Source organism: Phyllobates terribilis, unplaced genomic scaffold (assembly GCF_046119375.1).
Source record: "Phyllobates terribilis strain yellow unplaced genomic scaffold, ASM4611937v1 Scaffold_3__8_contigs__length_932513732, whole genome shotgun sequence".
NCBI classification, from domain to species: domain Eukaryota; kingdom Metazoa; phylum Chordata; class Amphibia; order Anura; family Dendrobatidae; genus Phyllobates; species Phyllobates terribilis.
In genome coordinates this window covers 696,794,157-696,821,749 of record NW_027362763.1, presented here as the reverse complement: position 1 = coordinate 696,821,749, position 27,593 = coordinate 696,794,157, and the positions used below count along the sequence as shown (strand labels likewise).

General features: G+C 46.1%; 1 protein-coding gene across 1 annotated transcript; it reads left to right on the top strand.

Moving 5' to 3' along the window:
• The first annotated feature begins 137 nt into the window (after positions 1-137).
• RRP15 (ribosomal RNA processing 15 homolog) lies at positions 138-27,005 on the top strand. Its single transcript, XM_073671927.1, has 5 exons — positions 138-276; positions 2,962-3,212; positions 4,933-5,030; positions 6,026-6,215; positions 26,708-27,005. Exons 1-5 carry the CDS (start codon positions 237-239, stop codon positions 26,870-26,872), a joined length of 744 nt encoding a protein of 247 aa, XP_073528028.1. The 5' UTR covers positions 138-236; the 3' UTR covers positions 26,873-27,005.
• The last annotated feature ends 588 nt before the right edge of the window (positions 27,006-27,593 follow it).

Genomic DNA, 27,593 nt, shown 5'->3' with positions numbered 1-27,593 from the left:
AAAGAGATGAATTAAAGATTAAGAGACAGCAGCAGTGCGCAGACTCCAGCCCGGGCACAGAGCAGACACCGGCGTCTACTCAGCACCAGATGGCGACAGAGCGGCGGAAGTCAGGGTGCCCGCCTCAGACATGGCGGCGCGAGCGTCACAGACTCCGGAAGTCACCCAGGACTGCCCACACTGCAACCGGAAGCAGTTGTGCAAGCACGTGTGCGTGATCCTGGGCAGCTCAAGCTATGGAAGTGAGAGCGGAGCAGAGCGAACCTGCCGCTGCGGGTATGTGCGACGGTCACGTATAGAACAGCGAGATATCCTATACTGTAACCTTGTCTGTATATATCTGTCCCGATGTGGCCTATGTTATAGGCTGCTGTAAGGGAAAAGTACAGCATTTGTCAGTAGCAACCAATCAGGTGGCTGCTTTCATTTTTTTATAGCCTAATAGAAATGAGAACTTGAATCTGATTGGTTGATTTTTTTTAATCTACCAAATGCCTATGTAGTGATTGGCTGCAGCGCTTACATGACTGGCCGGTGATGAGTAGGTGAGGATGGGGCTTGTGGTTCAGATATATCAATTGCCGAGAACCAATATTAAACATAGAGACCAGTGCTGCGGCCAAGTACACGTGGGCCCTCAGGTACCACAGGCCCAGGGGCCCCTTCTAACTCTAAGGTCTGTAGTTTTTATCGTCAACTTATTGGGGACCGTATAGCGTTGACTCGCCGGCCCGATCCATGTGATCACACGCCAGGCCGGCCAATCAGAGGCCGCCAGGTAGCAGGAGGTCTTCAGGGCTCCCGGCGTTATGTGGCCGTCTCCTGTGGATCCGTTCGCACCAACTCCAGGTCCTCACCACTTATTCTTTTCATTCTATTTTTTTGGGATGTGACCATAAAGCAGCCGCTCTGAGATCTGTTTAAATAATATAATATTGTATTAGTTCAGAGAACCACAAGTAAAGTCACTGAATGTTAACGGTTTTTTTTTATACATTCTGGGATATGATTTTTTTCCTTTATTAAATGTAGAATTTATTTTTGGTTTTATTGGTTTTCCAATAACCTGCGATCGATCACTTGATCGTTCCTGTAATATTGCAGTGAATTGTAAGATGACTGTTTATAAATCCCAGTCACCGGCTTCATAGGTGTACAAGCATGACAGGCTGGGAAGGAGGGGGAGACTTCAGTCGCACCCCAGCTGGGATGACCCTGCCATTTGCACTGCATAATCATATTGTGGAAAGGCCATTGGGCATCAACAGGGTCACCTTCCCCCACTTTCAATCTCTTAGATGCTGCTGTCAAATGTCACGGCAGCATTCAAGAGGTTAAGTTTAAACTAAGAGGTTAAAGAGGTTGTCCACTACTTTTACGGCCTATCTTTAGGAAAGGTCATCAATGTCTGATCAGTCGGGGTCTGACATCTGGTACCCCCGCCGATCAGCTATTATCGGTGTCGGCAGCCGCCAGCCGGAAAAAATCAGTTGCTGTGCTGCTCTGTCTTCTTATAGTGGCTGCCACAGGGTACTGCACATCCGCCTCAGCCACTGCCAGCTCCGCAGGCGAGTACTTCTGGCCGAGAACAGCTGATTGGTGGGGGTGACGGGTGTGAGACCCCGACCGATGAGACATTGATAACCTATCCTAAGGATAGGTCATTAATCAGAAAGTAGTGGACAACCCCTTTAAATTGTGGTGTTGGCTGGATAACTGCCCCTGAGGCCTCTCCATGCATGTACAGCCGGGGTCACCAACGGACGCCTCACAGGAGCAGCGGGATCTGGCACTTGATGGCTTTTCCCTGGTGCCGTCTCTGCGGTTATAGGAAGTTTCGCCCCCGGACGTTTCGAACTGGGGGCGAAATGTACCAGGGGCGAACTGCTGGGGGTGAAACATTCAATTGCCGTCTCTGCTTCCCCCTTCTTTATCTATATGCTTTTGCTCAGTACCAAGTTCATGCAGCCGAACAGTGAACGCTGCCGGCACCGAGCGCCGACTTGGGGGAGGGGGGTAGTCCTTTGATATTGCCCCATTTTTCCGTCACCTGCCTGTTTGGCAGACAGATGTGTCTAGCCTTGACCAGAAAAACAATGAGATTAAAGAGGAGCTTTTATGTTGAACTGGACTTGCCAAGTAATAGTGGCTGCAGAGCTGAATAAACATTTTTTTTTGCCTGCGCTGTGTTTTATATGCGCAATTTGGCAACTAAGAAGTTAACGTTTTTTTTTTTTTTTATTAAGTGTTTTCATTGGGGGTGTGTACTTTTTCTCCCTGTATGATGCTGACCAATCATAAGCAGGCAGCAAGAATCACAAGAGAGAAGAACACGCCCCCATCACAGCTTATAGCGTACTGAGCAGCAGTTCCTGCAGTAGATGAGACTGCAAGCAGCCTGCTCTTAATGTTAGGCTGTGTTCACACTAGGATAGATCAGGCAGTGGTTCCGGCCATTCCATCTTCTATTGATGACTGCAGCATGAGCATGGAGAGCTTCACATGAGTCTATGGGTGATATGGAAACTGCTGTGAGACCCTGGTGGACCTATCTAGACTTGCAGAAGATCGATGTTCCTATAGATCGTTCATCCATCAAGTCACCATGGCTCAAGATCGAGTAATAATAATCCCTGAGATTCCTATATGTTACACGTATGCTCGGTGTATTACTCCCGAGAAAGTTTTTTACAATTTGGTCCAGTGTATACATCCTCCATGAGCTGGATACATAAGTAGTGGCTGCACAGTTCTCTGTCTCCCCTGTTCTAATGGATTGTTACAATGTATCACCATGATGCTGTATGGTTCTGAGCTTCCACTAGAGGTCACTGTTGCTCCATTGCTGACTTATAGGACTTCTATGGCAGAAGCAAAGCTCCCAGCATCCTCTGCTGCATTACATTTATATCAGTATACATACAATATCCATATATCTACTAATATAAAATGTCCTTTTAGGTTCTGAGGACTCTGATTTTGGAGATGACAGTCTTCCTTCCGATGGAGGAGAGGAGAACGATGCATCCTGCCATGAAACGGACGACCAGGTCGAGTCCGATGACCCTAATAAAGGCTGGGCGGACGCAATGGCCAAAATCCTCAACAAGAAAGTCCCCTCGGACAAGGCCACTGCCATCCTGGTGAAAAGCAAAAAGCTGCAAAAGGAGAAGGAAAAAGAGAAGCAGGAGTGGCTGGAGAAAAAGGAGCAGGTGAGTGGCAGCCAGGAGATACGGCCACCTCCTGTAGAGAAAAAAAAAGAAGTGACCACTAACTGGCCCCAGGGCTCACATGGCATAATGTCTCGGGAGACCTGGTGCCGATGCGGAAGGTGAAGTAGTGGATGACCCCTTTAATCCTTTCCCAATATAGGATTTAATGATAGATCCTATATAGATGTATGGTGCAGACTCGGTAGCTGAGCCCGCACAAAACCGCTGTTTTACAGCCGGCACTTAATATTAACACCATTGATTGGAGCCATTTCTGATCGCTGCTGTTTAACTTTTTAAAGGGGTTGTCCATTACTCAGACACCCCCTTCCCAATCACTGTTTTCCCCTTGTAAATAATATCAACTATACTTTCCTCCGGTGCTGGCGCCACTCCAGTGCTGTCTTAATCGGGTCTCCCGACGCTCATGGGACATATACATATATATATATATATATATATATATATATATACATATATATATATATATATATATATATATACATATATATACACACACAGGGTGGGCCATTTATATGGATACACCTAAATTAAATGGGAATGGTTGGTGATATCAACTTCCTGTTTGTGGCACATTAGTATATGGGAGGGGGAAAACATTTCCAGATTGGTGGTGACCATGGCGGCCGTTTTGAAGTCGGCCATTTTGGATCCAACTTTATTTTTTTCAATAGGAAGAGGGTCATGTGACACATCAAACTTATTGAGAATTTCATAAGAAAAACAATGGTGTGCTTGGTTTTAACGTAACTTTATTCTTTCATGAGTTTTTTACAAGTTTATGACCACTGATAAAATGTGTTCAAAGTGCTGCCCATTGTGTTGGATTGTCAATGCAACCCTCTTCTCCCACTCTTGACACACTGATAGCAACACCGCAGAAGAAATGCTAGCATAGATATATTTCTCTTTCACATTCTGCCTGCACTATAGGTGCTGAAACGTCCCTTCTTTTCTATTACACATTGCTCTCGCCATTGTCCAATCACTTTTTTTTGTCTTGAACGGACAAGAATCGACGTTTCTGGGTTGCCTTATTTAATTCCAAAAATGCAATAAGAAGCCATCCAAACATCCTGTGTCCTCCAAGTGGTGGCAATAATAACATGCAGAACCATACAAAAAAAGACAAGTCGTCACCCAGCTCCATAGACATAAAAACAAAAAAGTCACTGGAAAATAATGATGCATACTAATTTTTTTTTTTAACCATTAAAATATATAAAACTTATGCGAGATTAATATCTGACCTGGAGAATCGTGTGGACTGTTTTTTTTATTGCACAATAATAAAGTGAAAACTAAATGCAAAATATAATGGTGGAATTGTGTTTATTTATATTTTTCCATCATTTCACGCCATCTGTCAAATTACATGGCATAGAGGCGCTATGGCAAGAGCAATGCGTAATGGGAAACAAGTGACGTTCCAGCACCTATAGTGCAGGCAGAGTGTCAAAAAAAAAAAATAGAAGAGGATGGTAGGTTACAGGGTATAGGAATCAAAATGGTTCTTAGTACAGAAAAATTCTGTAAAAGAGCTCATTGAATATTTTTCTTTTTTTTTTTTATTCGGGCGCCTGATGTTTTTCGGTTTACTTCTTCCCTTTCCTTTTAACGGGCTGGAGGCGAGATGACAGCGCGACCCCCTCATTGTCGTCTCCCGTCCCGCTCCCTCACCTTCACTTTTGTATCGCAGATTGATAAAAAACGTCAGTGGGAGATGATGTGCAGAGTGAAGACAGATGTGGTGAAAGACCGGGAAGCCGAGCGGAGTCTCCAGAGGATCGCCACACGGTAACGCAGCTCCAGCTCTTTACTCTTATATTGAAGGTTTAGACATGAGGCCGATCTGGATCCAATAAGAAGTTGTTTTTTCACATCCGTCACTGAGGAGCCGAAAGATTTATGTAGGGACAAGACGCTGAACAAAGGGATCGAATAGGAAAAGATAAGATGTGCTTAGAATATATCCCATGTATCTGTCCAGGTGGAGGAGGCGGCAGCTTCCCCCCAGTAGTCACAGCAGGATCTCGTCCCTCTCCTGATTTAATTAGACCTCAAGCATAATATTTAAACAGAAGCGCGTGACCACTGCTCAGCCGTCCCGATCAACTCCTTACTAGGCACAGCAAGACCCCCAGTAGCCTCATTCAACCTAGACCACCAAATAGCCCCCAGCAGACAAACCTGGATGCCCAGTAGCTCTGCTTATTTCCCTTCAACCAAGAGAGGTGGCAGGAGGTTTCACAGTACTCCGTCCCCCCCTCCCACAGTAGTCAGCCCCCTCCCTCCCCCCCAGTATTTGGAGCAGGGCATTTCACATCTCACCCTCTCCCCACCCCCAGTAGTCGGAGCAGCGCATTTCACAGTCCCTCTCCCCCCAGTAGTTGGGGCAGGGTGTTTCACAGTCGTCTGCCTCCCCCCCAGTAGTTGGAGCGAGGCGTTTTACAACTACCCCCCCCCCCCAGTAGTTGGAGCGGCGCATTTCAAAGGCCCCCCACAGTAGTCGGGGCAGGGCGTTTCACAGTTCCTGTTACTCATCCGTCCCTTGTCCCCCTTCCCCATTAGTCTGGGCAGGGTGTTTCGCCGTCCCTCCCAGTAGTGGCGGCAGGGCGTTTCTCGGCCCCCTCTCAGTAGTGGTGACGGTCTGTGGACTGTAAGATTTTATTAAGGACTGCGGCTCCCTGAACTCGTGTGATCGAGTTATATATGATTGCAGGGATCTTCCGCCCGCAGAGCTTTCTGCCTTATTCCCTTCCGTTGACCATTTATCTATTCTGTCCCCGCAGAGGTGTCGTACAGTTATTCAACGCTGTAAAAACCCATCAGAGTAACGTGAAGGAGAAGGTAAAAGAAGCCGGACATTCGGAGAGGAAGAAGAGCAAACTGATGATGTCCGTGTCCAAGAGAGACTTTATTGACGTCCTGAGAGGGAAAGAGAGCAAAGGCGAAACAGCGGAGCGGCCGGGGCCGAAGAAGGTGCGTACGGCCTGGGGAAACCTTCAGCGCCGCTCAGGACGGTGCACACCACTGGTTGTTACGGGCTTGTCTGCTCACACCGTATAGTGACCCGTCTGCAGGAGGTCGGCGGGGGTCTTTTTCAAAGCCCCTAAAGACGACATGCTCCTCACAGCTGAGGGTCTGTTACAATGTAGGACAGTTTAGACTGTACATAATCGGCAGTGCTCACAGATTTCTCCGCTCCTCCACCTCACAGGGATTATATATCCTGGATACAATTGTGTACCCGCAGTCAGACCCTGCATTGTGCGTATACGGGAAGTACCAGATCTTACCCAGCAGGGTGCAGTGCTGCCTGTAACATGCACGACGCTCCAGGAATCTCCTGATAATGTGGTGCAAAATCCCATATACCTGTTCTATACCTGAGATGGAGCTGTTAAACCCATAGTTGTCGGGAACTACTACACCCATCATGCAGGAGAAAACTGTAACCACAATGCATTCATTAACCCCTTAACGACCTTGGGTCTTTCTGTTTTTGTGTTTTCATTTTTTGCTCCCATTCTTCCCAGAGCCAGAACTTTTTAAATTTTCGTTCAATATGGCCATGTGAGGGCTTATTTTTTGCGGGATGAGTTGTACTTTTGAACGACATCACTGGTTTTACCGTATCGTGTGCTGGAAAACAGGGAAAAAATTACAATTGCGGTGAAATTGCAAAAAAAATGCAATTCCGCAGTTGTTTTTTGGGTCCTTTTTTTACCACGTTCACTGAATGCTAAAACTGACCTGCCATTCTTATTCTCCAGGTCATTACGAGTTCGTAGACACCAAACATGTATAGGTTCTTTTTTATTTAAGTGGTGAAAAAAAAATCTAAAGTTTGCTAAAAATGTTCCGAGACCCTTATCTCCATTTTTCGGGATCTGGGGCCGGGTGAGGGCTTATTTTTTGCGCGCCGAGCTGACTTTTTTATTGATACCATTTTGGGGTAGATCCGATGTTTTTATTACCCTTTATTGCATTTTATTGCAAAGTTGCAGTGACCAAGAAAACGTAATTCTGACGTTTAGAATTTTTTTCTCGTTACGTCGTTTACTGATCGGATTAATTCTTTTTTTTATTGATAGATCAGGCGATTCTGAATGCGGCGATACCAAATATGTCTGTGTTGATTTTTTTTAATTATTTTATTTTGAATGGGGCGAAAGGGGGGTGATTTAAACTTTTATATTTTTTTTTATTTTTTTTTATATTTTTAAAAACATTTTTTTTACACTTACTGCATGCTTCAATAGACTCCATAGAAGACTAGAAGCAGCAACTGTCTGATTGCTTCTACTGCATATAAGCAATGAGCAGATCGCTTGTATGCAGGAGAAATGCTCACTTGCTATGAGCGCTGACCACTAGGTGGCGCTCATAGCAATTGAGACATGACAACCACAGGGCTCTGCTGCAGACCCTGGGTTGTCATGCCCACCCATTGGTGACCCTCGATCACGTGACGGGGTCACCGATGGGTGGGGCCTAGGAAGCGCTTCCCAGAAGCGCGAGTTAAATGCCGCTGTCAGAGATTGACAGCGGCATTTAACTGGTTAACAGCCGCGGGTGGATCGCAGTTCCACCCGCGGCTGTTGCGGGCACATGTCCGCTGTAAGAATCAGCTGACATGTGCCCGGTTCAGTGCGGGCTCACCGCCGGAGCCCCGGCTGAACCGGCCTTTCCGACCTGGTGCGTACTATTACTGACCAGGTCGGAAAGGGGTTAAAAATATATATATATATATATATTTTTTAATGCAAGTTCTCTGGGATCGTTCATATTGTCGTCCTGAGCTAATGATGCAAACATCACACCAGGTCCACTAGAGATCTGCAGGACCGTGGCCACGTCTGTAGCCCTGTGAAGCGCCTCTTCAATATTGTTGGGCCGGTGCAATGTTATCGTTGCGGGGTGACGCGCACACAACGTCAAATTGAGCTTAGGAGGCCGTTCACTGGGCTACCGTTTGGCGGCCATGGACTACTGACGTGCCCAGCAAGTCGTTTCGCTCATCTTTAGGGTCCACCCATTCATTCTCTCAATAGGTAATTTTATTAGACCTTTCTGGCTTGTCCTGTGGATATGTTATAACTGCTTTACATGGGACTGCATCTTTAAAGGGATATTCCAGGTTGGTCCCACCAGTGATCATAATGGGGTACATGTGCTTCCTGTTCTTCACTAGCCACAAAACCTTAGCTAGGAGGAGTGTTGTATCCTCAGTGTAATTGACATACACCGGCCATACACATGATATGGCAGTCGGGCGCACGGTTAAGCTTCTGAATGCCCCGTGCACATGAGCAATACTCCGATATTTAGGTAATATCCCTTTAAGAAGACAAAGCATAACGAAGCCCAGCTTGTCCTCCTTGGGTAGACACTGCGCAGCACGAGGGTTCGTCTCGTCTCCCCCCTTCCCGGCTCCTTCACTTCACAGCACTGAACAGAACGTGCCGTGAACGACCTTCTGAAAAGTGCCGAGTGGGCGACTGGGTCTCCTTTGAATCCCCCTTGGCAGCAAGCGGCGCTTCCCATGGGCTAATAACGAGCCAGTTCTCCTTCCCTCTGCTCCCCCCTGCAGATCTTGCCCTCGCCTGGAGAACGCTTGTGTGGTTTATACTCACTAAAATGACCAGATCTAAAAAAAAGCGTCCGCTCCCTGGTGGCGCGGCAGTCACACAGCGTGCGGAGCCGGGTGCCGGAGCGTTGATGGGGACACTTTGATCCGGTGACTCGGGGGCTGCACTTGGCCCCTCTTCTACCTCTGTGGGGTTTTCTTTTCTTCATCTAAGTACTTTTCGGATGCCAGGGAGCCATGCCTGATCCAATTACCACACAAACATATTGTCATCTGGTTTTTGTTTGTGTGGTCCGGCTGAAGTGTACTGCACCATCGGAGAGTTTCCAGTAACGATACTCCGAAACAGACGCCTGGTACACAAAGGGTCTGTCCTTAATGGCTGAGGCTGGTGAAACGCTATTAGCTTTTAATAGGGGGTCCCATTTACATTACATTACTGATCCCGAGTTACATTCTGTATTATACCCCAGAGCTGCACTCACTATTCTGCTGGTGGAGTCACTGTGTACATAATAGTAATAATAATAGTTTTTATTTTTATAGCGCCAACATATTCTGCAGCACTTTACAAATTTTAGGGGGGACATATACAGACAATACAGAATAAGCATATCTCATATCGAAAGGTGTGAGGGCCCTGCTCGCAAGCTTACAGTCTGAGGAAATGGGGAGACACAAAAGGTAAAGTGTACATATATTGTATAATGCAGCCTTGATATACTAAATAGGATAAATAATACATGGACTGGTCACCAGCCAGTATGTGTGCAGTCCTGAGCGAGGCTATTATGTGCATGGTTGGTATGAACCTGAAATTCAAGAAGATTTTAATATGGGGGAAAACTGGGACGGACAACTGGGACGGGCAGATAGTGTGTTTAGGCGATACGCCAGTCTAAAGAAATGGGTTTTTAGGGTCCGCTTGAAACTGTGGGTATTGGGAATTAATCGAACTGTCCTGGGTAGTGCATTCCAAAGAATTGGCGCAGCACGCGAGAAATCTTGGAGACGGGAGTGGGAAGTTCGGATTATGGAGGATTTTAGTTTTAAGTCATTGGCAGAACGGAGGGCACGTGTAGGGTGGTAGACTGAGACAAGGGAGGAGATGTAGGGGGGTACTGAAGCATGGAGCGCTTTGTGGGTAAGTGTGATAAGTTTAAATTGAACTCTATATTGGATGGGCAACCAATGCAATGACTGGCACAGGGAAGAGGCATCGGTGTAGCGGTTGGCGAGGAATATGATCCTGGCTGCTGCGTTCAGGATGGATTGGAGAGGGGAGAGTTTAGTGAGAGGGAGCCCGATAAGTAGAGAGTTGCAGTAGTCCAGACGAGAATGAATAAGAGCTACAGTAAGAGTTTTTGCTGAGTCAAAGGTGAGAAATGTCCTGATTCTTGAGATGTTTTTGAGGTGTAGATGACATGAACGAGCGAGTGATTTGATGTGAGGAGTGAAAGAAAGATCTGAATCAAAAATGACCCCAAGACAGCGGGCTTGTTGCTGGGGAGTAATGGTTGAGCCACAAACTCAAATGGCAATATCGGGCACAGGTAGGTTAGTGGAGGGAGGAAAGACGAGTAGTTCAGTTTTTGACAGATTCAGTTTTAGGTAGAGGGAGGACATAATGTTAGACACAGCAGAAAGACAATCACTGGTCTTTTGTAGTAATGCAGGGTTGATGTCTGGAGCAGAGGTGTATAATTGGGTGTCATCAGCATAGAGATGGTACTGAAAACCGAATCTACTGATTGTTTGTCCAATGGGAGCGGTGTATAAGGAGAAAAGAAGGGGGCCTAGGACTGATCCTTGAGGAACCCCTACAGTAAGGGGAAGGAGAGAGGAGTAGGAGCCGGCAAAAGACACAGAGAAGGAGCAGTCAGAGAGATAGGAGGAGAACCAGGAGAGAACAGTGTCCTTGAGGCCAATAGTGCGGAGCATAGTGAGGAGGAGCTGGTGATCCACAGTGTCAAATGCTGCAGAGAGATCCAAGAGATCCATTAGAGACTTTAGTAAGGGCAGTTTCAGTAGAATGTAAAGAGCGGAAACCAGATTGTAAAGGGTCAAGAAGAGAGTTGTCTGAGAGATAGCGGATTAGACGGGAATGGACCAGGCGTTCCAGGAGTTTAGAGATAAAGGGAAGATTGGAAACAGGTCTGTAGTTGGCCGTGCAGTTCTGGTCAAGGGATGGTTTTTTAAGTAATGGATGTATGCTGGCGTGTTTAAAAGAAGAGGGAAAGATACCAGATGAGAGGGAGAGGTTGAAAATTTGTTAGGTGAGTGGTGACAGCTGGAGCAAGGGACTGAAGGAGATGTGAGGGAATAGGGTCACTGGTGCAGGTGGTAGGGCGAGAAGATGCAAGGAGCCTGATCACTTCATCTTCCGTGACTGGTTTGAAGTCAGAAAGTCAGCAAGATGCAATGTGGCGGGCGAGAGCATGCATAACATTTGGGGATTGGGAGAAAATTTCCTGTCGGATATGGTCAATTTTTTCTTTGAAATAATTGGCCAGATCGTCAGCGCTGAGGTCGGTGGTCGGGGCCTGTGTTGTTTGATTGAGGAGAGAATGAAACGTGTCAAAGAGTCGTTTAAGATTATTGGAAAGTGAGATTATGAGGTTGTTAAAGTAGGTTTGTTTGGAGAGGTGAAGGCCAGAGTTATATGTTTTCAGCATAAATTTATAATGGAGGAAATCTTCGGGCAGATTAGATTTTCTCCACAGCCGTTCAGCGCACCTGGAGTTCCTCTGGAGAAGACGTGTTTGTGGTGTGTGCCAGGGTTGTCGCCGTCTATGCCGAATTGTTCTTTGTGTAGGAGGTGCGGCTTCATCCAGGGCACATAGCATTATTTCTTTATAATGCTTCAATGCAGAGTCGGGATATGAGAGGGAGGAGATTGGGGCCAATGATTGCAACCTTTTTATAAATTTCTGAGTGTTAATGGCGCGTAAATTTCTATAAGTGTGGAAAGTGGGGGGGTCTTGAGTAGAGTCACAGTTCATGACAGAGAATGAAAGAAGATTATGGTCAGAGAGTGGAAGGGGAGAGTTAGTAAAGTCATGTACTGTGCAAAGCCGGGAGAAGATCAGGTCCAATGTGTTCCCGTCCTCATGTGTAGGAGAATTAGCAAGCTGTGAAAGGCCGAAGGAGGAGGTTAGGGATAAAAGGTGAGCGGCAGATGGGGAAAGAGGATCACCAATTGGGATGTTAAAATCTCCCATGATTATCGTGGGGATGTCGCAGGATAGAAAATTTGGAAGCCAGGCAGCAAAGTGATCCAGGAATTGACGGGGGGACCTGGAGGGCGATAGACAACCGACACTCGCAGGGAGAAGGGCCGGTAGAGTCTGACTGTGTGGGCCTCAAAAGACGGGAAGATAAGGGAGGGTACAGGGGGGATAACCTGAAAAGTACATTTTGTTGAAAGCAGCAGACCAACACCTCCCCCTGATCTGTTGTCAGGTCGCGGGGTATGAGACAAATGTAGGCCACCATAGGAGAGAGCTGCAGCGGCGGTGGTGTCCGACTGCTGGATCGAGGTTTCAGTGAGAGCCAGAAGGTTGAGGGAATTAGAGAGGAAAAAGTCATGTATGTAAGAGAGTTTATTGCAAGCTGAGCGCGCATTCCAAAGGGCACAGTTGAATGAGACAGAAGATATGCAGGGAATATTAATGAGATTAGCAGGGTTTCTGAATGTAACAGGGAAAGAGTTAGTGTTATTATTACTGGAGGGTCCTGGGTTGGGAGAAATATCACCTGCGACTAATAGAAGGAAGATACAGAGAGTGAGCAGATGGTTGAGTGATTTGTTAAAGCGTTTCCTGTGTTGTATGGTGGGAATGAATGGATCTGTGTGGTCTAACATTGTGAAGAGAGCATGACAGCTGTACATAGGAGAAGAGAGGAGTGAGGGGTTAATATGGATGAAGTGTGCCGAATTTGTGGGAGAACGGTGAATGTGGATGATTGTAGCAGCCAGAATATAAATGGCACAAATACAAATGGTGAATACTGTTTGCAAAACAGATGACCTGGAATCAAGTTTGTTTAATTGTCTTGCATGTCTTACCTGTCTCCTGCCCTGTCCAACTGCCATTTTCTAACTGCCACGGCACTTTGATAAATTATGGCACTTTGATAAAGTATGCATAAATGCTATATGCATAAATGCCCCCGCATAAATGCTGCCCCTTGACTATGTCTCAATATATAGGGTCGTATCTGCTTAGATCTACACAGATTTAACTCGTTAGCTATCAATCAACTAGCTTAAGACAACAGGAGACAATAAAACTGCAGAAAAAAAAAGACTGGCAACTCTACATGGATCATAAAATGTTAAAGTAAGTGTGATGACCTTAAAGTATCATGGATTAAACAACGTAGAGCAGTGAGAAATATATACCAGTGATAGGCTGCAGAGCATTGCATGGAGGTACAAGGCAGTTTTCAGGATAGATCACACATAGGAGTGAGAAATATATACCAGTGATAGGCATACATACATTACATTACTTATCCTGAGTTACATCCTGTATTATACCCCAGAGCTGCACTCACTATTCTACAGATGCAGTCACTGTGCACATACATTACTAGGAATGGTTTTAGCAGACTCTGCTGTGAGAATTGTGGCTTTTCAGCCTCTGCTATGAATGTTTTCATTCTCTGATAGGCAGCAGAGTACACACGGGGTGCGCACAGTACACACGGGGTGCGCACAGTACACACGGGGTGCGCACAGTACACACGGGGTGCGCACAGTGTATCTGATCATGGATTATATCTGGAAGTTGCAGCAGAACTTTCTTTGCTTTTATGCGAAACCCTGTAGGAAAGTCTGAACCTGCATAATGATCGTGCCGCGGCTCCAGCGTTATCTGCGTCTGTGTTACCCGTACACCTTGAAAGAGTTTATTATGGACTCTGCTGTCTCGAGCTTTGGATTTCATTAGCTTTATGGTTTTTACGATCCGCGCTTCACATCTAAAGCCAAGAGAGCCGGACGGGGTGTTCATCAGGATCACGTTACCGTGCCGGCGCCCCACATCACCCAGGACTTCTGCTCATTAGTGGAGCTCTGTACAGTGGCGGTGGCTGCTTCTTCATGTTCCAGGTATTACTGTGATTGTTTATGTGGCTGCAGTAGCCGGGAAAACTCCGCTCTGCTTCTGGGGCCACCAAATTATTACCCCAGTGGCGGCCGCGGTTTGTTATATTCTGTATGCGACGCCACTTTTTGGAAGAACGCTCATTCCCCATCATTGGCCCCAACTGATGGGTTACGGAAGTTTAGAAATCGCCAACAACATACAAATTGTACGGAGACATTCGCAGGATGGGCTGTATAAATGGGGGAAAAAAGAAGAAAAAGAAAACATTTGAGGCCCAAATCATTTTGGCATTTGCTCCTTTTGTTTTTTAATCTATTTTTTGGTGTGTTTCGCCTATTTTTCATTTGCAATTATTTTTTTTTATTTTGCACCTTTTTAAGATCTTTTATACACGTTCGCCTGTTTTTTGTTTTTTCGCTGTGGGCAGGGTTTTGGGTTTCTAGATATTTTAAGCTGTTTCATCAAATGCAAATTTTTAAAAAGTCACAAAATGTTCTCCAGCCCTTCCTTTATGCCTGTGGTTTGTATCCACTAAATAATACCTCTTATAGCGCCGGGGCTCTGCTCATTGAAAGCCAAGGATTATTTGGAACTGATTGCCTTTCTCTCTCTCTCGAGCTCTGGCTGTCTCTCTCTCTCTCTCGAGCTCTGGCTGTCTTTCTCTCTCTCGAGCTCTGGCTGTCTTTCTCTCTCTCGAGCTCTGGCTGTCTTTCTCTCTCTCGAGCTCTGGCTGTCTTTCTCTCTCTCTCGAGCTCTGGCTGTCTTTCTCTCTCTCTCGAGCTCTGGCTGTCTTTCTCTCTCTCTCGAGCTCTGGCTGTCTTTCTCTCTCTCTCGAGCTCTGGCTGTCTTTCTCTCTCTCTCGAGCTCTGGCTGTCTTTCTCTCTCTCTCGAGCTCTGGCTGTCTTTCTCTCTCTCTCGAGCTCTGGCTGTCTTTCTCTCTCTCTCGAGCTCTGGCTGTCTTTCTCTCTCTCTCGAGCTCTGGCTGTCTTTCTCTCTCTCTCGAGCTCTGGCTGTCTTTCTCTCTCTCTCGAGCTCTGGCTGTCTTTCTCTCTCTCTCTCTCTCGAGCTCTGGCTGTCTTTCTCTCTCTCTCGAGCTCTGGCTGTCTTTCTCTCTCTCTCGAGCTCTGGCTGTCTTTCTCTCTCTCTCGAGCTCTGGCTGTCTTTCTCTCTCTCTCGAGCTCTGGTTGTCTTTCTCTCTCTCGAGCTCTGGCTGTCTTTCTCTCTCTCTCTCTCTCTCTCGAGCTCTGGCTGTCTTTCTCTCTCTCTCTCTCTCTCTCGAGCTCTGGCTGTCTTTCTCTCTCTCTCGAGCTCTGGCTGTCTTTCTCTCTCTCTCTCTCTCTCTCTCTCTCTCTCGAGCTCTGGCTGTCTTTCTCTCTCTCTCTCTCGAGCTCTGGCTGTCTTTCTCTCTCTCTCTCGAGCTCTGGCTGTCTTTCTCTCTCTCGAGCTCTGGCTGTCTTTCTCTCTCTCTCTCTCGAGCTCTGGCTGTCTTTCTCTCTCGAGCTCTGGCTGTCTTTCTCTCTCTCTCTCGAGCTCTGGCTGTCTTTCTCTCTCTCTCTCGAGCTCTGGCTGTCTTTCTCGCTCTCTCTCGAGCTCTGGCTGTCTTTCTCTCTCTCTCTCTCGAGCTCTGGCTGTCTTTCTCTCTCTCTCTCTCGAGCTCTGGCTGTCTTTCTCTCTCTCTCTCTCGAGCTCTGGCTGTCTTTCTCTCTCTCTCTCTCGAGCTCTGGCTGTCTTTCTCTCTCTCTCTCTCGAGCTCTGGCTGTCTTTCTCTCTCTCTCTCTCGAGCTCTGGCTGTCTTTCTCTCTCTCTCTCTCGAGCTCTGGCTGTCTTTCTCTCTCTCTCTCGAGCTCTGGCTGTCTTTCTCTCTCTCTCTCGAGCTCTGGCTGTCTTTCTCTCTCTCTCTCGAGCTCTGGCTGTCTTTCTCTCTCTCTCTCGAGCTCTGGCTGTCTTTCTCTCTCTCTCGAGCTCTGGCTGTCTTTCTCTCTCTCTCTCGAGCTCTGGCTGTCTTTCTCTCTCTCTCTCTCGAGCTCTGGCTGTCTTTCTCTCTCTCTCTCGAGCTCTGGCTGTCTTTCTCTCTCTCTCGAGCTCTGGCTGTCTTTCTCTCTCTCGAGCTCTGGCTGCCTCTCTCTCTCGAGCTCTGGCTGGCTGCCTCTCTCTCTCGAGCTCTGGCTGGCTTTCTCTCTCTCGAGCTCTGGCTGGCTGTCTCTCGCTCGAGCTCTGGCTGGCTGTCTCTCGCTCGAGCTCTGGCTGTCTTTCTCTCTCTCTCGAGCTCTGGCTGTCTTTCTCTCTCTCTCTCGAGCTCTGGCTGTCTTTCTCTCTCTCTCTCGAGCTCTGGCTGTCTTTCTCGCTCTCTCTCGAGCTCTGGCTGTCTTTCTCTCTCTCTCTCTCGAGCTCTGGCTGTCTTTCTCTCTCGAGCTCTGGCTGTCTTTCTCTCTCTCTCTCTCGAGCTCTGGCTGTCTTTCTCTCTCTCTCTCTCGAGCTCTGGCTGTCTTTCTCTCTCTCTCTCTCGAGCTCTGGCTGTCTTTCTCTCTCTCGAGCTCTGGCTGTCTTTCTCTCTCTCTCTCTCGAGCTCTGGCTGTCTTTCTCTCTCTCTCTCTCGAGCTCTGGCTGTCTTTCTCTCTCTCTCTCTCGAGCTCTGGCTGTCTTTCTCTCTCTCTCTCTCGAGCTCTGGCTGTCTTTCTCTCTCTCTCTCTCGAGCTCTGGCTGTCTTTCTCTCTCTCTCTCTCGAGCTCTGGCTGTCTTTCTCTCTCTCTCTCTCGAGCTCTGGCTGTCTTTCTCTCTCTCTCTCTCGAGCTCTGGCTGTCTTTCTCTCTCTCTCTCGAGCTCTGGCTGTCTTTCTCTCTCTCTCGAGCTCTGGCTGTCTTTCTCTCTCTCTCTCTCGAGCTCTGGCTGTCTTTCTCTCTCTCTCTCTCGAGCTCTGGCTGTCTTTCTCTCTCTCTCTCTCGAGCTCTGGCTGTCTTTCTCTCTCTCTCTCGAGCTCTGGCTGTCTTTCTCTCTCTCTCTCGAGCTCTGGCTGTCTTTCTCTCTCTCTCTCGAGCTCTGGCTGTCTTTCTCTCTCTCTCTCGAGCTCTGGCTGTCTTTCTCTCTCTCTCTCGAGCTCTGGCTGTCTTTCTCTCTCTCGAGCTCTGGCTGCCTCTCTCTCTCGAGCTCTGGCTGGCTGCCTCTCTCTCTCGAGCTCTGGCTGGCTGGCTTTCTCTCTCTCGAGCTCTGGCTGGCTGTCTCTCTCTCGAGCTCTGGCTGGCTGTCTCTCGCTCGAGCTCTGGCTGTCTTTCTCTCTCTCTCGAGCTCTGGCTGTCTTTCTCTCTCTCTCTCGAGCTCTGGCTGGCTTTCTCTCTCTCTCTCGAGCTCTGGCTGGCTTTCTCTCTCTCTCTCGAGCTCTGGCTGGCTGTCTCTCTCTCGAGCTCTGGCTGGCTGTCTCTCTCTCGAGCTCTGGCTGGCTGTCTCTCTCTCGAGCTCTGGCTGGCTGTCTCTCTCTCGAGCTCTGGCTGGCTGTCTCTCGCTCGAGCTCTGGCTGGCTGTCTCTCGCTCGAGCTCTGGCTGGCTGTCTCTCGCTCGAGCTCTGGCTGGCTGTCTCTCGCTCGAGCTCTGGCTGGCTGTCTCTCGCTCGAGCTCTGGCTGGCTGTCTCTCGCTCGAGCTCTGGCTGGCTGTCTCTCGCTCGAGCTCTGGCTGGCTGTCTCTCGCTCGAGCTCTGGCTGGCTGTCTCTCGCTCGAGCTCTGGCTGGCTGTCTCTCGCTCGAGCTCTGGCTGGCTGTCTCTCGCTCGAGCTCTGGCTGGCTGTCTCTCGCTCGAGCTCTGGCTGGCTGTCTCTCGCTCGAGCTCTGGCTGGCTGTCTCTCGCTCGAGCTCTGGCTGGATGGCTGTCTCGCTCGAGCTCTGGCTGGATGGCTGTCTCGCTCGAGCTCTGGCTGGCTGTCTCTCGCTCGAGCTCTGGCTGGCTGTCTCTCGCTCGAGCTCTGGCTGGCTGTCTCTCGCTCGAGCTCTGGCTGGCTGTCTCTCGAGCTCTGGCTGGCTGTCTCTCGAGCTCTGGCTGGCTGTCTCTCGAGCTCTGGCTGGCTGTCTCTCGAGCTCTGGCTGGCTGTCTCTCGAGCTCTGGCTGGCTGTCTCACTCTTTATTTAGTTAGACGCTGTAATACTTTATTACCCCTGCGGAGGCACTGCAGAGAAATCGAGCACATGGTTCTTCGGCTGATTACAGCTGATTGCTGGGTCGCTGCACAGGACCCCATCTCCGGTAAGCTTTGGGGTATCCTCCACATGTAGATGCACAAACTCATCTTTGTCTGCAAATCTCCAAGCGAGTCTCCTGCCCATCTTGTCTCTGTCGATCTCTTCTGCTTCCTACCCACTAAGTGCTGTTACACGCCTTTCATATTTTCAGCATCTGACGAGTATTTGCCATATGTTCTCTGCCCCTTCACCCACCGAGTGCGTTGCCCATATGTTGCTCATTATATTTGGGCCTGGGGCCAGCGCTCCCTCTTTATATCATCCAGTCTTTTTATCAAGGTATTGCGTTATCCTCATACAACCTATCGCTTTGTTTTTGTCATTGTCTTTCCTGGGGTCTTTACTCTGTTCTGTGATTTTTGTTTTTGGTTCTCTGCATTTAATTTATTTGTGGCCCTTTGGGGAAGAATGAATCAGATCAAACACGCACGTTCCTGCTTGCCAAGATCTCTGCTCCAGAAATCATGTTTGGGGGGTTTATGGAGTCACTTCCATCTAAGAGGGTGATACATCTATCTGAGCGTTTTCATGTCATGCGTTGGTTTTGTTTTATACTACCCCCGGTCTCATGTTGCTCGTGTTCTTGATGACTTGGTTCTTGGCTACTGGAAACATTAGATGTTCTGACCGGCTCATCGTCTTTCTTGATGTTAAATAAAGTTACGTGCCAGGAGATGGGAATATTTAACCTATTATTGCCTTTTTTTTAACAATTTTTTCAGGATTTATGAAGGTTTTTTTGTCTTTAAAAATGTTGCAAATTGTGTTTCCTCTCGTTTTGCCAAGCGTCGGATGGAGTGGTATAAAGCCACCACCGGACTCTGGAGGAGACGTGTTCTGTGCAGTGACAGATCACACTTCTCTGATGGAGGAGTCTGGGTTTGGTGACTCCAGGAGAACGTTACCCCCTGACTGCATTGTGCCCGTTGTACAGATGGTGGAGGATAATACTAAGGACGTATTATCAAGGCTCTGCCTTGGCCCCTTCATTACAGTGTAAGGAAATCTTCAGGACAAGACATTGTGGACAATTGTAGCTTCAGCTTTTTGGGAACAGTTTGGAGAAGACACTTTCCTGTTCCCCATGACTGTGCCTAGCGCACAAGGTCCATACAGATGTGGAGGAGTAGTTTGGTGGAAGAACATGACCGGCTGTACATAACCTGGACCTCAATCCCATCCAACACCTTTGAGATGAACTAGGACAGTGATTGTGCCCCTGGCCTCTCCTCCAACATCATGGGTCTGACCTCACAAATGTCTTCTGGATGAAGAAGCAACAATTTCCAGAATCCTTCCCTGAAGAGCTGTTATCTCTGCAGAGGGGAAGACCTATTAATGTCCATGAAAGTAGATTGGTAGGTCAGAAAAGCTCCTGGAAGTGTAACGTGGAGGGGGCGCATGCTTTTCTCCATATGAGACTGGACCAGTAAATTCTCCTGAACTAGAGTTGCTCTAATTTTCTATCCAGATTTTCAGGCAGAAAACTCTGCAAAGGAACATTATTTATGCAGTATGTCAAGTGAGTATTTTGAGTTCATTAGAGAAGACAAAATCTGCAGCAAAATCCATGAGCACAGAACAAGAACACTTTCCTAAAAGAATGAGAACAAAATAATATATTCCCTTACCCTGGCTACAGCCAGTCAAAATACATGGTATCTCTGGAGGCATTGTATATGTAGAGTACTTAGGGAGCAAGCTTACCATGTCATAGAGTGAGGCGAGGTGATTTTTTGGGTAGTCCTCGTAAGCAAATGTACAAACCTAAGTCCACTACTTGATATGGATTTCCCATAGCTTATTCTAGATTCACCTCAGAAGCTTCATTACATCATGTGGTGAGTGATGTAATGAAGCTTCCTGAATCTGTGGAACATGAAGTAGATTCCTTAGATGTGGAGAAACTTTTCAGTCTTAAGTCCATGTTGTGCTGGTCTAGTGTACTTAGGAAGGCTGCGCTAACTAAGACGCTGGATATGAAAAAGACAGCCAATTACAGCAAATGTGGCATCACTTGCTTCGGGCATAAATAATGACCATAGAAAGTTAGAGTTGGAGGGACCTCCAGGGTCCTCGTGTCCAACCCCCTGCTCAATGCCGGATTCACTGAACCATCTCAGACAGAAGTCTGTCCAGCCTCTCTGAAGACTTCCATTGATGGAGAACTCACCACCTCTCGTGGTCGCCTGTTCCACTCATTGATCACCTTCACTGTCAAAAAGTTTTTTCTAACATCTAATCTGTATCTTCTCCCTTTCAGTTTCATTCCATTGCTTCTCGTGTTTCCATGTGCAAATGACAATAAGGATGATCCCTCTACACTGTGACATTCCTTCAGATATTTGTAGAAAGCTATTAAGTCTCCTCTTAGTCTTCTTTTTTTGCTAGCTAAACATTCCCAAATCCTTTAACCGTTCCTTGTAGGACATAGTTTGCAGTCCACTCACCATCCTGGTAGCTCTTCTCTAAACTTGCTCCACTTTTTATTGATCTGTTATCCTATACGTAGCGACACCAGAACATCCCAATAGGAACTTAGGACTGCAATGTTATTTTTTTTTACTTAGTCCCTCTATGGAACTTTAACTTGTATTACTCTGCTGATATAATGCATTGCAGTGCACCAGCATTGCAATACATTATACATATCAGTATTACACTGACAGAAGCCTTCTAGACTATGCTCCTGGCATGGTCTATGCTGGCCTCTGTCGCTGGCAGACCCAGAGGTCGTCATGACACCTTAGGCATCCTGCATGGTTAGTACCTAGTAGCGCCCCCTTTTGAAAGTGTCACTGCTTGTAAAGATTTTTGTAGCCCTCTTTTATGAGGGATTTTCATCCATTCTACCTTGGAAAATTCTTCCAGTTCTGTGAGATTCCTGAGTCGTCTTGCATGCTCTGCTATTTTGAGGTCTAACCACGGATTTCAATGATGTTCAGATCAGGGGACCGTGAGGGCCTTTGTAAAACGTTCAGCTTGAGCTTTCTGAGGTAGTCTGTTGTGGATTTTGCCATGTGTTTAGGATCATTATCTATTTGTGGAAGCCATCCTCTTTTCAGCTTTTTTACAGATGGTGTGGTGAGGACGCAGGAGAGGTTTTCTTCTGATGACTCTTCCATGAAGGCCATATTTGTGCACGTGTCTCTAAACAGTAGACCAATGTACCCCAACTCCAGAGTCTGCTTAATTTTTCTGAAGGTCTTTTGCAGTCAAGCGGGGGTTATGATTTGCCTCTCTAACAATCCTAAGAGCAGCTCACTGAAATTTTACTTGGTTTTCCAGACCTTTTCTTGACCTCCAGTGTTGCTGTTAACTGCCATTTCTTAATTACATTTCGAACTGAGAAAAGGGCAACTTGAAAACGCTTTGCTATCTTCTCATAGCCTTCTCCTGCTTTGTGGGCCTCCACCATTTTAATTTTCAGAGTGCTAGGCTGCTGCTTAGAAGAACCCATGGCTGCAGTTTTTTGGCACAAGGTTAGAGGAGGCTGGATTTTTATAAAGCTGGGAAATTTGCATCACCTGACCTTGATAGTGAACAAGCCATATCCCTAGCAGGCTAACTAAAGTTTGAAACCTTGGTCAAAGTTATCTGAGCACACAAATCTCCAAGGGTGCCCGAACTTTTTTCATTTTTTCCATTTTCCTTTTTGTAATTTTTTAAATAATAATAAAAAAATGACAATATAATGATGACGAAGGTAATGTGGCATCTTTAACTTTTGGCCTTTTTAAAGATGATTTCATCAACTTGCTTAACTGTTCACAGTAACAGTAATTTTGTCCAGGGGTGCCCAAACATTTACATGCCTCTGTATGTGACTGTCAATTTTGGGACAGGAGACCTGGAGCCGATCCGTGCATCGCAGTTTGTACTCAGATGTGGAAATCCGGCCAAAGTCTTATGTTTAGGCAAAGGACAGTTGCACCAAATTGAGATTCATGGATAGGTAATTCAAGAAAAAATATTGTTGTTTTTTTTTTGTTTGTTTTGTTCTTTGCCACCTCGTTTTACAAGGTGAACTTTTTATTTTATTTTCTTGCCTCTTAACCAAAACTAAACAACCGTTCTATCATTTTAAAGTCTGAAGAGATTCCAGATTATCCATATAATTGGCATCCGCATTGTCCAGTCAGTCTCTGGGTGGTCTAACCTTCTCATTGTCTCCCCCATTACTGGTTTTGTAGGAGAGGAGGTCTGGAGACAGTGTAGCATGGTACTTCTTCACATCTCATGTAAACAGAGATTCCTCTTGCCTTCTGTTCTACATGGTTAGGGATTACCTTCATTATCTGGCTTGTGTACACAGGACAATATATTCTTTCCTTGAATGCCTCCCTTTAGGCTCAAGCAAATTGACACAGCTAATTAAACATAAAAATACCAAAGTGTCCTCCTAAAGTAGTGCTCAAGAGAGTGAGGTTTTGTTGCACTCCCTATGACCATAGGATGAAATTCTTTCGGACGTTGGGTCTTTGTATTTGGGTTTTAGGAATGCTCAGAGTTGGGTTAATGGTTTCTGTGATTTGTCCCTGTCCTGATTGTTGTTGGTGGTCATGGTCATCTACTCCAGCATGATTGCGTTTCGCAAAGACCTGGGTTTCCTCATTATGTACCCAAAACAGGATAATGCTTTTGATGGAATCTTCTACCTGATCTAAAGGCCACTTTTAACCATTCGATTTTTCATTAAAAAGGTGTTTTGTCAAAGGGGAACCTATTAGGCGTTCAGTTACCGAACAGCACCCAGGGTAAGGGACATCAGTGGGCTGCCCATGGATGCTTTGGGCCCTCTAAAGCAAGAGACATTCTTTGTAGCCTCTCTGTGCTAAAAGATAAAGGTTCTGATCATGGGAACCTCTTTTTGTTCACTCAGAATTACCTAAGACTTAAGTTCACACCAACGTCTCAGTTCATGGACTGGTCATGGCTTTTACACAGAATGACTGCTGGTAATCTGGCTGCTGAGACTCCTGTGATCCCAAGAACGGACGTCTCAAAGTCCCTTGTGTGATTGGAGCATTAGTGAGCACGTACGACCACCACTCCTACAGTGACCTGAGCAGTAGTCGCACATGCTCATTTACCGCTGCATTCATACAGGAGGTGGGACCCCTGTTCTCGTGAGTGGTGGGGTTTGCTATTGACACAAGTTTGTACATGAACCCCAAGGCTTGATGGTTATTGAGTAGGCACCTCACATGCTAAATTCAGGACACTGGTGAAGCCAAGTATTCCATGTTCAATACCAAGCCTTAGTGCAGGAATTCCGCAACCTGTGTTGCTCCATTTGTTGTGAAACTACAACTCCCAACATGCCCTTGCCAGCCAGTGGCTGTCGGGAATGCTTGAAGTTGTAGTTTCACAATGGGTGAGTAACAAAGGTTGCAGAATCCTGTCTCCGTGGTTGTAGCATGAAGACACATCCATTCTCTTGAGGGGATGACTTTCTAAAGACCTAATTTTTGGTTGTGATATTTTACACAAGTGTTGGTTTAAAGATCTGTCCAATCTGATTGGATGATCGGAGTTTAGCTTTCCATTATTTGCACTGGGAACATAGTAATGAGCCTCGATGGAATGTCTGCCAGGTGCACGGAGCGAAAACCAAACACGGATCGGGAGCTTTAGCTTTCATTTATGAAGTAGGGCAGGAGAAGACAATAGACGACCTTGTGTGTTTTATGGGCTTTCATTGTCAGGGCTGTGCAAAGAAAGGGGGTCGTCTTTTACACAAGTTTACCACTTTTTGGATTTTGGCTGTTTACAAGCAAATACCAGAGCGTCATTAGAGGAGCACAGGATGTTATGTGGGGATTTTACTGGAAGAACGGATGGTCATCTATGAAGCCTTGAATTCTAGGTCTCGGTTTTAGCATTTACCCATTGTGTGTCCTCAGTGGAGACATATTGTACATTTTGGGGGTTCTTCTTTGAGCTTCTGATTTTACCAGAAGGCTATGTCTCATAGCTATGGCTAAAGATTTGCATTAATGAACTAGTGTTGCCAAACCCTATCCTTCTGAGCATTACTGGTGGCCACCAAGAGTTTAACTCAGTACAACAGATCTGTCCATATGTCCGATTAGGGCAAATAGATGCCAAAAAGTAGGGTTCTCTGCTTGGGACCTGATGTGTTTATGCATTAAAACTGACCTGGGGGAAGGAGCTTTTTATGAACTTAAAATAACTGTTTTTTAACCCTAACGCACCCACATCTGCTTGACCGGTAGTCTGTCTGTAAGCGATGAGGTCTCATCCATTCAGACATCTGACCGTTAAGATCAGTGATTGTCTGCAAGGTCTGATGACTGATGGAAAGTACATCATCCCCCCCAGAAGTGATGTCTTGTCCATCACTCACCTGACTCTGTAGCCAATCATTGACCTCAGCGGGCAGGTGACTTGAATGGAGGAAACACGTCACCTTTGAGGATTTGGAGTGATGAGTGATATTTCTTTCATTTTATAAAAATCCTTTCCCTCTGCCCACTTTTCAAAAATGGGTGGAAACCCCTTTAAATAGGCACCTTGCAATGCTACATAAAAATTTTTTATTTGGGTTTTGCTGATAACCAGTGGGACAAGAATCCGGATCTGCAACGCTTCATTTTAAAGAAATGGTAGCCCTCATGGGACATCCCCATTTAAGACCATTCCCCACCGATTTTATTTTGAGAGTTGGTATTGAGTACAGATACTTCCATAATTCAAGAATGAAACCTTTTCTGTCCAGATCTTCAGACATTTCTGGAGTATCGATAGGATACGAAATAAATGTGCGATGGGTAAGGATCCCAGCAGTTTCTCGCCTTATGATCGCTGTCAAGAATGGAGGGGGTGATATGAAGATCGCCTAACAAACTCATTGATCAGAAATTTATTGCAAATCCAAACAGCTTTGACAACCCATTTATATGAATGTGTAATGCTTCATTTCCCCAGTGGTGGCGCTGTTGAGAAATTAAACACTTACTGACTATATTTCACCACAGATCGCAGCTGATTGCGGGGGATCTCTGCAGGGAGGTTGGACTTTGTATTTCGCTTACTGCCAAAAAAGTATTAATTATCTAAAGGGTGGGACCCCTTTACACATGCATGGATAGGTTTGCCTCTTCAGAGAGGAATAGGAGTTGAACTCTAGCGCCACCTATTGGAAGTAGCAATCTTGAAAGTCAATGTCAACCTTTTAACAAGCCCAAACCAGACACTGTTTGCAGACACGTGTTTTGGGGTGTTTGTCGCTCATCAGTGCAAAACAGGATGTCTGATCTGGCTGGATGAGAATCCTCTGACCGGGGGTCTAATGGGTTTGAGGAGTCGTGGGTCAGTCTGTAGAACTAGGAATGGAGATGGCTTACAACATATCGGTCATTCAGTGTGCTTTTGTAGATACGGTGTCGCAGGCCCATTGGTAGAATACTTGGCTCGTTAACCACATGGTGGCGCTGTTGTATCACATTGGCGTGATTCTCGCTCCCGTTAACACTTTTTGGCAAATTCTAGTTATTGTTTAAACATAGTCATTGGAAATATCTTTATGGAAGGGCATAGGAATGCTACTATGTGTGCAGATTAAATGCTTCATAGAAAGCGCTTCCTGATCCCTAGACAGTAAGAAAAAATGGAAGCGAAATCCGAAATTGCTTTTAATGTTGGCCATAGATAATACATTAATACTGTATTATTTGTGCGGCACCGATGTGCTAGAAGTGTGTGGCGGTGAGTGGAGCATGCATGCTGGCGCCTGTAATAAATACCGAGCTCCTGATGACCTCACTCTCATGTCACATCTGCGAGAGTAAATACTTGTAAACCCCATAAAATAGTTTTGGGGCCTCCCTTTTTTCTTTTTTTTTTTTTAGAATTATGCATTGCGCTGTTCCTCTGTTATCCTTCCTGGAAATTATTGAATAGATTGATGACCAGGAGTTACCATTTTCCTTGTAATTGAGCGCTGACATTGTCCAATCAATATGACACACCATGTTAACAAAAGTGGTCAATGTGAGAATTGCAAGATTTTTTTATTATTATTTCTAATACAAATTTTGATGTGGGAAAAAAAGATGGGAAAAAAAGTACATGCAATGCAAAAACCTGAATAAGTACTAAATAATTTCTTACAGCTTTTCTTTAAATAATGTACACATTAAAATATATGGTATTAGAGCAACATGGCATCTTCCTTACCTTCTGTCAGTCTGTGGTCCTCCTTTCATTCTCGATTTGTTTTCTGTAGATGTTTAGAAATTTTATTTATCATAAAAACAATATTTATGATACAGTAAATATTACACAGGGAGAAGGGAGGTGCAGCTGCTGTATTTGTGTCTGAGACTGCGTGCTGTGAGAGGGGAGAGAGAGCAGCATAGACAGACATCGCATTCCCGCAGAGCAGTGAGCACAGCTCTTACATCACACAGCCAAATGCCTTTTCATCACTGTATATTATTTTTTTTGTAGGTCTTGGTAATGTGATTCCTACTCTTTTGTATTTTGACATTAATTTTACATTTCTTTGCACAATTCAGACTGCTGCGAAAACGCAAAAGGCATCAGATTGGAATATTCTCCGCGATGACTTCATGATGGGAGCGTCCATGAAGGACTGGGACAAGGACAGTGACGGAGAGACGAGTGTAAAGGCCAAACCCCGGGTCAAAAAGGAAGATAGCGAAAGCGATTCCGACAGCTAACTCCGGAGATCTAAAGATAAAACCTTATCTCTCCGCATCCGACACGAATAAACTCTTCATTCTGTGAATGCATAACATTTCTGACATTACACAAATGCCTTTTATAAAAAAAAATATATATATGTAAACAGAACGCAATGGAGTTTTTATTTTTTTCGAAATTTTTGTCCCCATGGACTTGGACAAGTCTTCAATCTCGAAATATTTTCCAAAATATCTAATTTTTCAATTTTTTTTTCCAAAACATTTCGTGCAGTCAAAATAATGGCGCCTGCCCAATAATAGTGAACCCCCGGTGCCAGAGTTCGCTGAGTTTGTGTGGTTTTAGCATCAGTGGTCGCGTCTTTCCCTTCCGCGCCCAGTTAGAAGATGGGGGTATTACACTCGCGGGCATCACCTTGTGCGGTGGAGGTGTAGAAAGCGTCTATACTCTTACTGGCAGCGAGCGGAAGGCCTGGCCTGGCTTGAAACAGATTCCAGCTCTTTGCTTCAAATTATTCTGCTTGAAAGTAACTACTTGGCTTTCACGAACGTCTCTCCAAGGTTAGAAGAACAGAAAACAGCTTGACCCGCATTTATCAAAGGATGCTACGCTTTTCGCTTTACAATTGGTACCTTGTGGGGGGGAGCGTTGGTGTACATTCACAGCTGAGCTACTGTGGGTTTGCATTGAGGGGTTGCTGCTGTATGTGTGATACACATTAAAAGTTTAACCCTAAAT